The sequence below is a fragment of the Nomascus leucogenys genome, chromosome 22a, assembly GCF_006542625.1.
Source record: "Nomascus leucogenys isolate Asia chromosome 22a, Asia_NLE_v1, whole genome shotgun sequence".
Taxonomy (NCBI): Eukaryota; Metazoa; Chordata; class Mammalia; order Primates; family Hylobatidae; genus Nomascus; species Nomascus leucogenys.
Genome location: NC_044402.1, coordinates 107496999 through 107514018, shown reverse-complemented (window position 1 = coordinate 107514018; position 17020 = coordinate 107496999). Strand labels below are relative to the sequence as shown.

The following is a 17020-nucleotide window of genomic DNA, read 5'->3' as shown; positions in this document are numbered from 1 at the left end:
TCTCTTCCAAACACACATGTAGAATTCTGCAGGCATCTCTGATATTCCCTGTCTAAAACAGTTGCCAAGTTGCATTTCCAGTGCCATCATTCTATGTCAGACTCTACCTCTGAAATGGTCTGTTGCATCTTCTAATAGATTTCTCTCACCAATCCTTCTTTCAAGTGATCCTACCTGGCTTCCAGATGAAATTTTGTAGCGTACAGCTATGATCATGATCCTATGGAAAAGTCTTCAAGAGCTCCTGGTTCCTCACTGAATTAAGTAAAAACTTCTCAGCCTAGTTTTTGAGATCCTCTCCAACATGACTCTAACCCACCTTCCCAACACCGTATTTTGTCATCCCTCCTAGATGATAGTCAAAAACATTTTCCTACCATTCCTCAGCCTTACCCTACATTCCTCAGCCTCTATCTTTCCTCAGGATATTTCCTCCACATGGGATCCCTACCTCTTATCTCTGCCTGCTGGAATTCTGCCCAGCCTCGAAGAACTTTTTCAAATGCCAACTTCTCCAAGAGGCCTTACCTGATCCCTCCAACTGGATTCTATCTCTCCCCACTTTGAATCCCCACAGCCCTTTCTTCATTCCTCTCTCTGGCCCCCCTCTTCTTTTTCCTTACAGCGTTTATCTTATTATATATATATAGCATTTCAGAGCTGGAAGTCATACCCATCCCCACACCTACCACCACTTCACCTCTGAAGCCCCTTTCCAGAGATCAGAGTCACTAATTGAGGCCCAAGTCTACTGGCTGGGCTTATTGACCTGATGCATGTCGCCTAGGTTTGCCGACAGACCCTCTAGGTATTCCCCAGCCTAAACATGTGTGTTCTACCTGTCAGATGGAATATCCCACTGCTTCCTCTGACAGTCTCCCTCCCTGCCTGGACTGTGATCCGCCATAGCTTTACCCCTCAGGGCTTCCTGACTGCACTCCAGGTGCACCAGCTCCCTGGATGCCTGACTAGGGACAGGTCTCGTTTTAGATTCTCCTTCTCCCAGCTCTGTATTGTCCAGCTGAACCCTGAGATGTTGCAGAGTAGTGCTTGTCTAGAGAGGAAACTGGCTCAGCGAAATTCAAAAGGAACAACATTTCTGTTGGCAAAAAGGCAATAAGGAAGTTGGGGGGATCATACTGGATGGTTGTGGGCAGTGTTCTTAAGGCACTTGGGGCTTTCTGTGTATGACTAAGATCAAAGGAAAAACACTCTGTCAAACATACTTGCAAGTCACTTGCTTTCTCTCCACTCACTACTAAGAATGCCATCTTTGGCCATTCACCTTCTCTCTCACTTCCTAAAAAGGGATTCTGAGTCTGTCTCAGTTCCTGGGTTTGTGTTATCCAGAATTGAGATAATGGGTAGGAGAGGCTAAAAAAGCTGGTTTAATCATTTACACTGGGAGGAGGTACAAGAATGGTCTGCTGGAGAGAGAAATTCTGGTAAGGAAATGAGAGTGAGGGGTGGGCAGGATTCAGGGTAGCTGCTGTATGTGATGAAGTTGAGAGAAGGGGCCTGGGAAAAGCGTTGCGATTTACCAACCACACTCCCTTCTGAAGTTCTTTAAGAGTCTCTAGCAGAGATACGAATTGCCTTTAATTATTTTTAATTCTCCTGTGTGTGTGTGTGTGTGTGTGTGTGTGTGTGTGTGTGTTTAATGGAACTCCATGTTAACTGGTCCTTGTGGGGCCTTACCTTTCACTGGGATATATGCATCAGACCCAGACTACACTTGCCATCCCAATGGTTCCTTGCTTTTTTTTCCTTTCCTGCAGCTCGCCCTAGACAACAATTTTTTTTTTCTCATTGCCAGCTGTCATTTATTTTATCCGATATCATTCCCTTTCCTGGAATCCTGGCTGTGGGGTAGGAAACCGTCTTTCCAGTTTACCTTTCTTTGTTGATAAAATAACTTTTGAGTTCTATTTTAATGATTCCATGAGGAATTACTATGGGGAAGCAGAGAGGAGTAAGAGATAGATATGAGAGGCATTCAGTTGTGATCCTCAGCTTAGCAATTTGGACGTTTCTGAGAAGATAAAATGGAAATCCCCTAGACTTCAGAATTCAACTTCTGTCTCTGGAGGTGGAACTCCTGATTGTACTTCTCTCTCCTTCTGACGCTACGTTGCAAGGCTATAATAGAGCCAATTTCTCTGCTGCCCTTTTTTCTCAGCTTATAGGTACTTCCTAATAAAAATAATAAAAACTCATTTGCCAATAGTACATAATATACATTTCTAAAAACCTCTGGCCTGCTTAACAACTCCTTCTCTGGGCCCAGAGAATTTCCTGTAAGCATATATTCACAGGCAGGCCCACAGAATGGTTGAATAAAGCCCTGGCCTAGTGGGGGTGGGGGCAACAGAGCTTGGGATGGAGTACAGAGGTTGATACAAAGAGAGTTCAAATGGAAAGAATGTAAGCATGTAAAACATTAGAATTCTTATAGCTATTCTAATTTCCAGAGCAGTTTAGAAAGAGGCTATATATAGTTATGTTTCTCCTACATAGTGATTGCCAAGCTGTCTATCATGTAGTATAATATTTACCATGATTTCTATAAACTTTTGGTTTTGTAAATAATAGAGATTAATTACTAGTCTCTGCTGCTTGTAAATAGTACTAGAAATGGAAATCTCCTTGGAGCAGTTGGCTTGATTCTGTGTCTTTGTGCACTCATCTATCAAAGCTTGCCCCCAAGAACCTAGAAACACTGCTCAGTAGCTTCAATAAGGTAGACATGTGGTAGTAAAATATTCACAGTCGTTTTATTGAAAAGGCTTGGGGACGACTGTTTATGTGAACTCTTCAGCAGCTGAGACTGTAAGAGATACAGAATTGAAGCCATCTTTCTCAATTTGATTTACTGGTTTCTGTATACAGTGCTATGGAGTTGCCAGTTATTCCCTTCTTAGAGTTACTGTCCAGCAGTGGTGGTGCCATTGCCTCAGGTCCCTCCTGCTGTCTTGCTCCTTCTGGCCTCTGGCCAAAGCACAGGGCTCTAACCAGACAGCCAATCAGCAGTACAAGACCCTCCAACCTTTGAATACAAACTTTGCAAAATGGTCACATAGTATCTGTTTTCCTGAACCAATTAGAGAATGAAGTACCCAAGAAAAATACTGGAATATACTAGCCTCCTTTTTCTGTTGGTGGAAGACCCCTTTCCATCAAAGATCTCTAATTACCTGTCTTTGGAGATTCATTTGTGTTTGTCACAGATCCCTTTAAGCAGAAGTAGGAATCTACAACAAATATTCCTGAAACTGGGAAAAAGGAGCATTCTGGGCTTCTTGACTGAAATATCTGCTTCTGTAGATTTCTTTATTGAAGAAATAGAACTTCCAGGGCTCACAAATGAGAAGGATATAATGCATAGTTGACTGGGAATCTAGCTGATAATGACTCCTAGAAGTTGCATATCCTTTCTGGGCAGAGAGAGGCAGTGCGAGGTAGTGGGATGATGAATGTGGCCTCTGGAGTCTAAAGACATGAGTTCTAGCCTGGGCCCCACCACTTTCTATTTATGGAGTTCTGAAGATAAAGTTAACCCAGAGTTTCAATTTCTACACTCCAAAGTGAATGTAATATACTATCATGAGGGTCAAAGGAGATAACAGCTATAAATCTCTCTGTAAATTGTAACGACCTAGGCAGATGTTAGTTATTTCCATGTGTTACAAAATGATCATGTAGTACAAGTGTTCCTGGACCAAGAAAAGAAAGAATAATTGCAAGAAAGGTACTTGAGTATTGTTGGATATTTTTGACTGTTGGGAGAAGGGCTCCTTCCAGCAAAGGTCTATAGTGGTTTTTCTTTTAGTGTTCAGGCCTTGTGTCTTCTGGGTCGTGCTCCAGAGGGAGATGTGCAAAAGGTGTAACCTAACCAATAGGTCATCAGGCCTCTGTGATATTAAGAACAGAGCAAGCTTAGCCCCACTTCTTCTCAGCATTTGCATATAAAGAGGAGCATGTTTAAAAAAAAAGATAAACAGAAAATAACAAGTGTTGGCAAGAATGTGGAGAAACCTTTATGTACTGTTGGTGGGAATATCAAATGGAGCAGCCTCTATTATAAACAGTATGGTGGTTCCCCAAAAAATTAAAAATAGAATTGCCATATGATCCAGCAATTACATTTTGGATATGAATCAAAAAATTGAAAGCAGAGTCTTAAGAGAGAAATGCACACCCGTATTCATAGCAGCATTGTTCATAATAGCCAAAAGGTGGAAGCAACCCAAGTGTGTCCATTGACAGATAAGTGGATGGGATGAACAAAATGTAGTATATACACACAATGGAATATTATTTGGCTTGACAAAGGAAGAAAATTCGGATATACCCTACAACATGGGGAAACTTGGGATAATATGCTTAGTGAAAGCCAGTCATAAAAAGACAAATAGCACCTGATTCCCTTATATGAGGTATCTAGAGTGGTGAGAGTCATAGAAACAGACAGTAGAGTGATGGTTGTGAGGGACTCGTGTAGGAAGAAATGGAAAGTTGTTTAATGGGCATAGTTTCAATTATGCAAGATGAAGAAGTTCCGGTGATTGGCTGCATAACAATGTGAATATACTTAACACTACTGAACTGTATACTTTAACAATGGTTAAGATAGTAAATTTTATGTTTATTTTACCACAATTAAAATGGAAAAAAATTAAAAATAAAAGGAAAGCAAATATTACAATTTGCAATTCTAAATTTACCCTCTCTTTGACTTGTGTCTGTTGTCCTCTGGTTCACAAAAGGGCAAAGAGCCCAGTCCTTCTCAGTAATTCTGCCCAACAGTGCTTGGGTAAACACAGCTTCAGAGAAGGACCTGGATAAGACCAAACACAGTTTCCCTGCTCCAGCTTGCATTTCGCTGGCACTTCCCCTTACAAATAATCCTAGGCAAATACTGAAGGAAGAGTTTAGAAGAAAATAGAGCATTGTGTTTAGCAGAGAAGAGAGCAGATATTATTTAGCCATGTTATTTTAGATATGCCATATTCCACTAACAGCTGGCAAGTTCTTGAAAGCACGGTTCAAAAGCTGTAATTGCTGAACGGAGCTTCAAGAGAATTTACAGAAATGAAAGTGCATTCCTGCAGATTATTAACATAATCATCTCATTTATATTATAGATGAATACCTAAGATGTCTCCCAACTTGACACTTTATGAAACAGGTAGTTAATTAATGTAGGTAAAGCAGCATTTAACCCAAAGCCTTCCCAGCAGGCATCTGGCAAGGTGCAAAAGCAGGAGAAAGAATATAGGGATAAGCAGAGAGAACAAAAGGGTGGCTGGAGCCATAATCGTGGAAATGGAAATCAGAAAAAGGAAGGCAGAGGTCTTGCTGAGGTTTTACTTGAGGCCTTGGCGCTGTGGACTCACCATTTCTGGGTGGTTACTTGATTTATTTTTGGTGTAGCCGTAAGGTGTGAGAATTAACTGCCCATAAGAGTGCATGGTCAGGAAGCACAAAATATCATCCTTCTTGCTCTCTACAAAGCTGGCAACAGCTTTAGTCTCTGGTTCAGACACTGGCCCTGTCCCACAGAATGTTTGATCTTGGCAGTTTCTAGATGCACCAATACCTAGAATATGGAAGAAACCACAAAGAAGGCTGCATGATCTCAGTTTGGAAATGACCAATGGCAAGGAGTCATCTATACTCAGGGCCTCTGTGAGTAGAATCAGCGCTTGCCCTTGGTTGTCTGAGTTAGTCCTGGCTAAATTAGTCAACTTGGATAGTCACTGAAGAATAACCATTCTAGAAGGAACTCAGATAGCAGAAAGGGATAACATTAGGATTTAGAAACAAACTCCATGATTCCGTAGCCCGGGAAAGGCGATACAAAATGAAATGGCATTTTAGTATACTTTTTTTTTTGGGGGACGGAGTCTCACTCTGTCGCCCAGGCTGGAGTGCAGTGGCGCAATCTCTGCTCACTGCAAGCTCCACCTCCTGGGTTCATGCCATTCTCCTGCTTCAGCCTCCCGAGTAGCTGGGACTACAGGCACCTGCCACCACGTCTGGCTAATTTTTTTTTTTTTTTTGTATTTTTAGTAGAGATGGGGTTTCACCGTGTTAGCCAGGATGGTCTCGATCTCTTGACCTTGTGATCTGCCTGCCTCGGCCTCCCCAAAATGCTGGGATTACAGACGGGAGCCACCGTGCCCAGCCAGTGTACTTTTACTTAAACCTGTGGTGGGCCCTGAAACAAATGCCTGGAAAGCAGTTCTTGGGTTCCTGGGTAAGGTTCTGACATTGTCTTTTTGATTTAAGTTTCTCCTTCATGTCTTACTAGCTTGAGTCTCATTAGAGCTATTTAGCAAGGACATAAGTAGTCTGTAATCCTCATTAATAATAATAAGAATGGTTAGCTGAGCACCTCCTATCTGCTAGGTACTGTGCCCAACACTTCCTATGTAGCATCCCATTTAATCCCCGCAACAACCTACTGATAAGGTAGGGCTACTGTGACCCACATTTTACGTAAAGGAAAACTAAAGCAGAGAGATGAAGCAATTTTTTCAAGACCACACAGCTGCCAAGTCTCAATTTTAACCCTTCCCATCTGGTTAATGGCAACGTTCTCAGCCATTCCTCCTTCTTTATTTGCTTCCAATTCACTGGGCATATTGAGATTTGGAAACATGAAAATGCCATAAGGAGAGAAAAATGTTTGCTTTGTTTACTGCCTGCCCCCTGCTATGAAATAATCTGCAAGGATAAGTCTCTGATTTTTCTTTTCTTTATGATAATTCATATATTTAAAAACAAAGGGATGGATTTGAAATATATTCACGCTGGTCTAGGCCTACTTTGCTCTTGTATAGCCAGCTTCACTTGGAGTCCTGTACTTGAATGCTGATAGCTCTTACTATGTAGATAATATTATCCTGTTAGAGGGAATAAAACTCATTAGGAAGCCCAGAAAGCTGTACCATATTAGATGTTTATTTTCAAAAATTATACATTTAGTAATTCACCTCTTTTCTTCTCAGCTTTATTTGTTCATAATTCATCTACTAAGCATGTACTTACTACACCAAGATGCATTGAAATTTCGATTGAGATCCGTCCCAAAACATGTGCCATTATTATGGGGTGAACGGGATTTCCTCCAAAGACGATCCTGTAGCAGAGGAACATAGGGATGTTGCTGTTCTAAGGTTTCATAAATCACAGTGTTAGTGAAGATAGGTGGTCCTTGAACATGAAAAATGTTTCCTAGGATTATCTGGAAGAATTTCCCTTTAACATTAGGCAGCTTGTATGTATAATTTTTAGTCTTACAGATGGGCTAGCAGCCCCCAGTACTAGGAACATCTGTACAACCAAAAGCATACATACATGTAAACAATCAAATTGGAGGAAGTAGTTTGGCCTTTTCCTCATGAGCAGATTAGCAGTGCCTGTGGACCTGATCTGCTTACTCAGGGAACGTTTGCTTTGGAGTCATTTTTTACATCCAAGTGATACAGGATGAAAGGGAAATAGTTTGACAGATGGAAAAAGGCCGTTCCAGGTGTGTCAGAGATGGTCTCTGCACATTTCTGGAAGCTGAAGACAGATGAGTGGAGATGGGAATAAAGACAAGTGTCATCAGACAAGCTCAGAGGGAGGACTTAATTCACACACCAGGCCAGACAGGCTGTTCCAGAGAAAGGGGCCCCTGAAGTCCTTAGTGGAGCAATGGAAAAGGGGAGGCAATGCATACTCTCTAGAAATAGGGGCTCTTATGTGAGGAGTGATAGACTTTAGGAACATTTTAAAGAGACAGTTGTCTGCTGCATAAAAAGACTTTATGTGATGTTTGCCCTGTGTGAATGATTGCATTGAAAAATGTAGGCTGGTTTTGTGTTTATACATTATTCATTGCCTTCATGCTTCTAGAACTGATTTGACATGGATGCAAGTTGGTACATGAATTTTTATCAATATAATCCTAATTGGGTGGCAGGCAATCCACAAACATTAAGAAGATGGAAGAGGAGAGTAAAAAACAAAGAAAAAACCTGTAATGGACTTCAACTCTAAGGCCTTAGGTTTCCTCAGGCCTAAACTTAATGTAGATGGTTTGATTAAAAATGTTAAGCTGATTTTTATCCCAAATGTGGTTCCTTTCTTTACATAGGTATAAAATATTTTTAGAGCTGGAATGGCTAACATTGGAAAAATTAACCTGAATTGAGCTTTAGTTCATGAGCTCATCCCAAGACCAAACATGGTGTACTCACAATTGTCCAAGTGTAGATATAACCATCTATGTTAAGAACTGGAAGGACATAGAAGTCCAGGTTCCTAAGGAGCTTGCGTATCCTCGAGTTGTCTTTATAGTTTTGTAGAATCTGGAAATTTAAGAAAGAAATGTTCAGAATTATTTTGAGAAGAGATCTTTTCTCTCTTAATTTTCTACCAATTTCAACTTAATTATAAGAGGTGACTGTACATCACACCTCCACCCTCCAGTCCCCAAGTCCTCCTCTGTGTCTTATTACGGTAGTTGTTCCCAAACTTTATCACACATCAGAATCACTGAGGGACCTGTTAAGACACAGCTTGCTGGCCTCTACTCTCCCTTACCCCATTCACCTCCTGCCATCCCTGTCTCTGCGCATTTCTAATTCACTAGGTTTGAAATGGAGCCCAAGACTTTGTATTTCTAGTAAGTTTGCAGTTGGTATTGATACTGTTGATCTTGGGACAACACTCTGAGAACTACTCTTTATGAGTTTCTCTGTGTTTGGGTTTCTGAAAAAACTGATCAAGAAAGTATTCTATATTACTTTTAAAGATTTCTTATTCCCTCAAGGGAGTATTATAAGTAATACACAAAAATTCACTGTGCTGGGTATTTTCCACATGCTAAATCTCTTAATCCACACTACAGACCCATGAAGTAGTTATTTCATACTCTTTTTACAGATGAAAAACTAGAAAACTGGCTGGGCATGGTGGCTCACACCTGTAATCCCAGCACTTTGGGAGGCCAAGGCAGGTGGATCACCTGAGGTCGGGGGTTCCAGACCAGCCTGACCAACATGGAGAAACCCCATCTCTACTAAAAATACAAAATTAGCTGGGCATGGTGGTGCATGCCTGTAATCCCAGCTATTCAATAGGCTGAGGCAGGAGAATCGCTTGTACCCAGGAGGCGGAGGTTACGGTGAGCTGAGATTGCACCATTACACTCCAGCCTGGGCAACAAGAGCAAAACTCTGTCTAAAAACAAAAAACAAAAAACAAAAAAAAACCTAGAAAATCTGCCAAATACTATTAGAAAGAGGCACAGCCAGGATTCAAACTCATCTCTGACTCCATAGACATATGTTCTTCTACATTTAGATATGTTTACCCTCCAATAAAAATTATTTTGGATGCACTAGAAAGAGATCAGAATATCCAGTTTTCAGTGAAGTTACTCATTAATTTTATTTCACTTGAGGTGAAGGATTAGCACAGTAAAGAGTTGCATCACTAACATGTGAAAGAAGCGTGGTTTGTAAGCAGCCAAGAAGTGACAGGTATTTTATGGGGGTGATTTACCAGTATGAGGAAGCTAAAGACACTTACTTCTTTGACGAACCATTGGCAAAAAGCAGGAGCAATCCATTCTCTGGCATGAATTCCACAGTCCATCCAAATGATCTTTTTGGGATTACCAGATGGTTGGCTGATCTGGAGAAGACATCCATGCTCCATTACTAAACAATTGCTGATTATTGTAAGCCACTGTGCAAAGTTATGAGATTTTTAATTCCCCTAGAGGTTCCTTTTTCACTCCACTCTGTGCTTTCAAGAGGGAGGCAAGGATGCTAATGAGACACCCATCAATATGATTCTTTCCTCTGCTACTCTTGTTCTCCTGCCGGTTACCTTGATGGTTGTTCTCAGGACTGTGCACTGGCTCCCCATGGTACCCACCCAAAGAATGATCTTCCGTATACCTTAAATTACTTCCTAACTATAGATAGAGGCATAACCCCTAATCCACAAGCTAAAAGGCTAAATATGGATAAACCTTATAAAACCTTTGCACTTAGAGTTCACTTAGAGTGGTGAAGTGCACAAGAGGTAATATTCAAGAATCACAGGGCTTTAAAATGAATCCCAATCTCCACTCAAAATTCTTGAAATTTCAAATGGATTCAATTACACAAATTCCCCTTCCCCTCAGAGACTCCCTGACTCCCTGCCAGCCCAATCTTCTTTCCTTCTCCCCATTTGCTATTCTTGTACATCAGTGCAGCCTCACTCTAAGGAAGATTCCCCTCTTTCAGAGCGGTGGGTGGGTGGGAATTAATCTGCTAATTGTGGATTCTCTTTGGTGGAGAAGAGGCTGTTAACACTCCCATGCTTGGAACAGTCACATCTGTTTTGGATTTGTAAATAGCCTAGACCAGGGCTATTTGTTGAAAACCATTGGGAGCTGAGGTGATGAAGGCCCCCTTCCTCTCTATGACAAACTTACAAAATGAGATAAATACATGGCTGGATCTATCATATTCAAGGAATCTTCTCCTTTTAGCCTCATCTATTTTTCAAATCCACCTCTTACCTTAATGATCTCTTTTTTTTTTTTTTGAGACAGAGTCTCGCTCTGTCACCCAGGCTGGAGTGCTGTGGTGCGATCTTGGCTCACTGCAACCTCCACCTCCCAGGTTCAAGCAATTCTTCTGCCTCAGTCTTCCAAGTAGCTGGGACTACAGGCACATGCCACCACGCCCAGCTAATTTTTTTTATTTTTAGTAGAGATGGGGTTTTACCATGTTAGCTTGGATGGTCTTGATCTCCTGATCTCGTGACCCACCCGCCTCAGCCTCCCAAAGTGCTGGGATTACAGGCATGAGCCACCGCACCCGCCAATATCCTCTTATAATTAGCCTTTTTATGAGTACATGTATGCTACTTACATGTTTATCTTTATCAACTCTTTATTATGTGCAACTCTTTATTATGTTCTATTCTTTTTAATATGCCCTAGGCAGAGGATATTTAGATGTCTTTTTGGCTGCTTTAGCAGACTTGGATGGCCTATGGAAAATCAGGTAGGCAGGTGCCCCATGCTTAATATATCAACCAGTTGCTCACATAATCCCTGAGTAAATTCTATTTCAGAGCCAATAATTTTTTAAGAGTTGTAGTTAACTCTCAAATTTAGGGCTGTACTTTGTAAATTAACACACCTACACTAAGTAGTAAGAGGGCAGTAAACTAAGTAATGCTGATTCTTAATGCCATACTACTTTAGTAGTGGTTCTTAAAGAGTGGTTCTGGACCAATGGTATCAGCATCACCTAGGAACTTGTTAGAAATGCACTGTGGTATCGCTTCCCAGCCTTTTGGCTATGATCAAGTGTAAAAATGCACTCTGGTTCTGAAACTTGAGTGTGTATCAGAATCACCTGGAAGAAGCCTTGTTAAAATAGACTGTTGGGCTCCAGCCTCCAAGGTTCTGACTTAGTAGACCTTTGTAGGGACCTGAGAGTGTGCATTTGTAACAAGCCCTCAGGTGGTGATGCTGCTGCTGCTGCTGCTAATGATGATGATGATGTAAGTGCTGCCTTTTGAAAACCACTTGTTTGGTGCAGAGATTGTCAACTCCGGCTACACATTAGGATCACCTAGAGAGTGTTCGAAGTATGCCTGGTCCCATCCTGAAACAATTGGGTCAAAATCTCTAACCAAATTAGGTGGGGCCTAGGCATAAGGATTATTGGCAGCTCCCAAGTGATTTTAATGTGCAGCCCGAATTGAAAATCACTGGTGCAGAACCAGGAGCCCAGGGATCCTGGCCCTGTGGAAAAATGGCTTTTTGGTCCCAAATACTTTTGGTCATGTTGCATGCAAAAGGGGTAGGAGATGCTGGAGACCTGGTTATCCCCCCGGCTGTGCTGACATCTGGCTCTGTGGCCTTTCACAAGTCACCTCACTTCTCTGGATCTTTGTTCCCTTAATCATAAAAGGAAGAAGCTAAAAATGAAGATTATCTGTGGTTTTTAAACATTTTTCTTTTTTAAAAAAGAACACCTTAAAATTTAAAAATATAAACAAAATAACAAAATACAGATGAGAAGTGAACTAGCTCTGGTTGAAGCATGAGTGGACATTGTGCACTTCTGGGCCCTGCTGTTTTTCAGCCCTACTCCCATGGTTCCACTCAGTTCTCCCAAATTCTCTTCACTCCTGAACTTGATTTCACCCAGATAATTAAGGCAAGAGCATCTTTGAGTTTTGAACTTTAAGAACCCTGTTTGGGATGGAAAAAGCAAAGTGATTCTGCATAGCCTCTTTTCCACATTTCTGATTAGAGTCCCTGAATAGTAAGCACATACCCTCAGACTGGATAATTCTCCCATTAAGGTAATTCTCAGCCTTCTCACTCACCTTCAAATAATACATGGGGTGGGTCTCATAGGTCACTCCTAGGAAATGCTGTGTCACCACTTCCTTGTACTTCTCACTGATCTCTCTCATCCACTGATAGATCTGAAACAGCAAGGGAGGACTGTGGCTATCATTAGGAAGATTGTTTGCATGCCTCTGATTAAGATAACTGCTTCTTTCACTGACACATTGAACTCTGTTATCTTTGCTCTAGATTGCTACAACTGTGTGGTAAAAGAAACAGAAAACTGAACCTCCCATCTTTCCCTTTCTTTAACAATCTATTCTGTCACCAAGTCTTAGGTTCTACCATTGCACTTTACAAATAAGTTATTAAGAATTAACAGTCTGAATAACCCACCAGTAACACTTCAGAAACACTGTATAACAGTACATCCTTCAATTGACCACCAGCCTTAGCTTTCATGTGGCACACAATCATGCCAGAAATTTCAGGTGAGGCTTATTATCTGATATCCCTTTATAGATCCCAGTGATATCTTTTGCTGATGTCCATGTGATATGGTTTGGCTGGGTCTCCACCCAAACCTCATCTTGAATTCTATAATCCCCACAGGTCATGGGAGGGATCCTGTGGGAGGTAATTGAATCATGGGGGTGGGCTTTTCCCATGCTGTTCTCATGATAGTGAATAAGTCTCACAAGATCTGATGGATTTAGAAGGTGCTACCCCCAACCCTTTCACTCTGCACTTCTCCTTGCTGCCGCCATGTGAAGAAGGACTTGTTTCCCCTTCCACCATGACTGTAAGTTTCCTGAGGCCTCCCAAGCCCTGCTGAACTGTGAGTCAATTAAATCTCTTTCCTTTATGAATTACCCAGTCTTGTGTATGTCTTCATAGCATTGTGAAAATGGACTACTACAGTATATTGGTATTAGTAGAGTAGGGTGCTTCTATAAGGATACCTGAAAATGTGGACAGGACTTTGGAACTGGGTAAAAGGCAGAGGTTGGAACAGTTTGAAGGGCCCAGTAGAAGAAAGGAAAATGTGGAAAAGTTTGGAACTTCCTAGACTTGTTAAATGGCTTTGACCAAAATACTGATAGTGATATGGACAATGAAGTCCAGGCTGAAGTGGTCTCAGATGGAGATGAGGAACTTGCTGAGAACTGAAGCAAAGGTGACTCTTGTTGTGCTTTAGCAAAGAGATTGGAGGCATTTTGTCCCTGCCCTAGTGATCTGTGGAATTTTGAACTTCAGAGAGATAATTTAGGGTATCTGGAGGAAGAAATTTCTAAGGAGCAAAGCATTCAAGAGGTGACAGAGCATAAAGGTTTGGAAAATTTGCAGCCTGACAATGCAATAGAAAAGAAAAACTAATTTTCTGGGGAGAAATTCAAGCCTGCTGCAGAAATTTGCATAAGTAATGAGGAATCAATTGTTAATCACCAAGACAATGGGAAAATGTCTCCAGGGCATGTGAGAGACCTCCATGGCAGCCCCTCCCATCACAGGCCTGGAGGCCTAGGAGGAAAAATTGGTTTCATGGGCTGGATTCAGGGCCCCCCTGTTCTGTGCAGCATAGGAACTTGGTGCTCTGTCCTAGCTGCTCCAGCCATGGCTAAATGGGGCCAAGGTACAGCTCAGGCCATGGCTTCAGAGGGTGGAAGCCCAAAGCCTTGGCAGCTTCCACATGGTGTTGAGCCTGCGGGTGCACAGAAGTCAATAACTGAGGTTTGGGAACCTCCACCTAGATTTCAGATGATGTATGTAAATGCCTAGATGTCCAGGCAGAAGTGTGCTGCAAGGGCAAAGCCCTCATGAAGAACCTCGTGAAGAACTGCTAGGGCAGTTCAGAAAGGAAATGTGGGGTTGGAACTCCACATAAAGTCCCCACTGGGGCACTGCCTAGTAGAGCTGTGAGAAGACGGTCACCATCCTCCAGACCCCAGAATGGTAGATCCACTGACAGCTTGCACTGTGCACCTGGAAAAACTGCAGACACTCAATGCCAGCCCATGAAAGCAGCGAGGAGTGGGGCTGTACTTTGCAAAGGCACAGGGACGAATGTCCAAGGTTGTAGGAGCCCACCTCTTGCATCAGCATGACCTGGATGTGAGACATGGAGTCAAGGGAGATTATTTTGGAGCTTTAAGATTTAATTACTGCTCTATTGGATTTCGGACTTGCTTGTGCCTGTGGCCCTTTTGTTTTGGCCAATTTTTTGTATTTGGAATGGGTATATTTACCCAATGCCTGTACCTCCATTGTATCTAGGAAGTAACTAACTTGCTTTTGATTTTACAGGCTCATAGGTGGAAGGGGCTTACCTCATCTCAGATGAGACTTTCAACTGTGGACTTTTGAGTTAATGCTGAAATGAGTTAAGACTTTGGGGGACTGTTGGGAAGGCATGATTGGTTTTGAAATGTGATGACATGAGATTTGGGAAGGGCCAGTGGTGGAATATATGGTTTGGTTGTGTCCCCTCTCAAAACTCATCATGAATTGTAGTTTCCATAGTCCCCATAAGTCATGGGAGGAAGCTGATGGGAGGTAATTGAATCATGGGGTGGGAGACAAGTTTTCCTGAGCTGTTCTCATGATAGTGAATAAGTCTCAGGAGACCTGATGATTTTATAAATGGCAGCTCCCTTGCACACACTCTCTTGCCTGCTGCCATGTAAGACATATCTTTGTTCCTCCTTCACATTCCACCATGATTGTGAGGCCTCCCCAGCCATGTGGAACTATGAGTCCATTAAACCTCTTTCCTTTACAAATTGCCCAGTCTCAGGTATGTCCTTATAGCAGCATGAGAACGGACTAATACACCATGGTTCCAAGATTAGAGAAGACCTGAGTATGGCCTTCTCACGTGTTCTCACGTGCCAACAGAAATTTCTGTATCAAGTCCTAAGCTAGTTGTTTGGATTCAATTGAGTAGACCTGAATAGTGGCTGATTTAATTACAAGTCTTATGTTGTGCTACAAAGAGTCTTATACCTTGGTCTGGAAGTCCATAACTTGGGGTTCCATAACAATGAATGCAATAAGAAAATTCACAAACATAAGACATATTCAGACAATCATCAGCATTTCACACCTCTTACAATCAATTTCTATATAGTTGATGTCTCCGACAACAACCAAGTTATAGTAAATAATAGTTAATTGGCCGGGTATGGTGGCTTATGGCTGTAATCCCAGCACTTTGGGAGGCCAAGGTGGGTGGATCAAGAGCTCAGGAGTTCAAGACCAACCTGGCCAAGATGGTGAAACCCTGTCTCTACTAAAAATACAAAAAAATTAGCTGGGCATAGTGGCGAGTGCCTGTAATCTCAGCTACTCAGGAGGCTGAGGCAGAGAATTGCTTGAACCCAGGAGGTAGAGATTGCAGTGAGCCGAGATGGCCCACTGCACTCCAGCCTGGGCAACAGAGCAAGACTCCATCTCAAAAAAAAAAAAAAGTTAATTGAGGGATAACAAATATCCTATTTGATAATTGTTATATCTCAATTGACATTAATTTTAGCATGGGCTAGGTATAGATAAAATGTATTATAACAGTAGTAATACTTAAGTGAGGGTATTTTCATTTCAGTCTATTCACTGAAAAGAATAACAGCTTACCACATGGGTAGTTGTGTTTATATCTGTGATGGGACTAGGTGAGATGCAGATGCCTTAAGTCTTGAGAGAGCTACAAATAGCAGCCAGTAGCAGCAACAAATATTCTGTATTTATTGTTTGTTCAGTACATAGTAGTAGTGTTTATTTCATTTACTCTCACAACAGTGCTACAAGATAGATACTACTATTTCTGTTTCACAGATGAGGAAGCTGAGGATTAAAAAGTTTAAGTGTCTTCGTGAAAGTCACACTGCCAGCAAGTGGTCAAGCCAGGTGTGAACACATCTCTGATACCAGGTCATAAAGTGTCCATGGGCCATACTGGACCTTTTCAAAATTGTAGAACTTTCAGTACTTTGGGGTGACTGCTATATAAGAAAGTATAAATCTTTTCTTGTACTTGTTGAAAAAAAGTCTGGAAAATATGAATATATTCCCAAATGCTGAGAGAATAAATTGGTAAAGGTCATTTGAAGGGCAAATTGTGCATTTATATAAAAATGTAGATGTGTGTATTCTTTGACCCAGCAACTCTATTTTTAGAAATTTATACCTCAAAAAAGATTTGCATAATGTCACATACAAACACACACGTACATAAGCAGAAGCTAATTTTTCACTGTATCCAATTTTGGAAACCACCAAACTTATCTTAATAGCAATACAAATATTTCTTTTTTTGGGGGGGAGGCTACAATTCAGTTTATTCTCATATAAATTGTAAAACATTAAATAATATTCTGACCTTTCCAGTTTTACTGTACAGCGATTACAGAGGGTGTAATTGTAAGGTATAATTTACGTGGTCTTGTCTATTTATACTTAAAAAGTACATGCAAGATAATTTTTTTTTGGTTCCATCCCTTTTTTTTTAAAATTATACTTTAAGTTCTAGGATACACGTGCACAACATGCAGGTTTGTTACGTAGGTATACATGTGCCATGTTTGCTTCACCCATCAACTTGTCATTTGCATTAGGTATTTCTCCTAATGCTATCCCTCCCCCAGACCTCCACCCCGCAAT

At 41.4% G+C, this 17020-nt stretch overlaps 1 protein-coding gene across 1 annotated transcript in view; it reads right to left on the bottom strand.

The window, feature by feature from the left end:
• Positions 1 to 17020, bottom strand: part of CPO (carboxypeptidase O) — a 32046-nt gene that overhangs the window by 2030 nt on the left and 12996 nt on the right. The window contains exons 3-7 of the mRNA XM_003253993.2: positions 12400 to 12501; positions 9586 to 9690; positions 8250 to 8360; positions 7054 to 7144; positions 5397 to 5599 (exon numbers count right to left, since the gene is read on the bottom strand). Coding sequence (XP_003254041.1) covers positions 5397 to 5599; positions 7054 to 7144; positions 8250 to 8360; positions 9586 to 9690; positions 12400 to 12501 — 612 coding nt within the window. The remainder of the gene's footprint in view (positions 1 to 5396; positions 5600 to 7053; positions 7145 to 8249; positions 8361 to 9585; positions 9691 to 12399; positions 12502 to 17020) is intronic.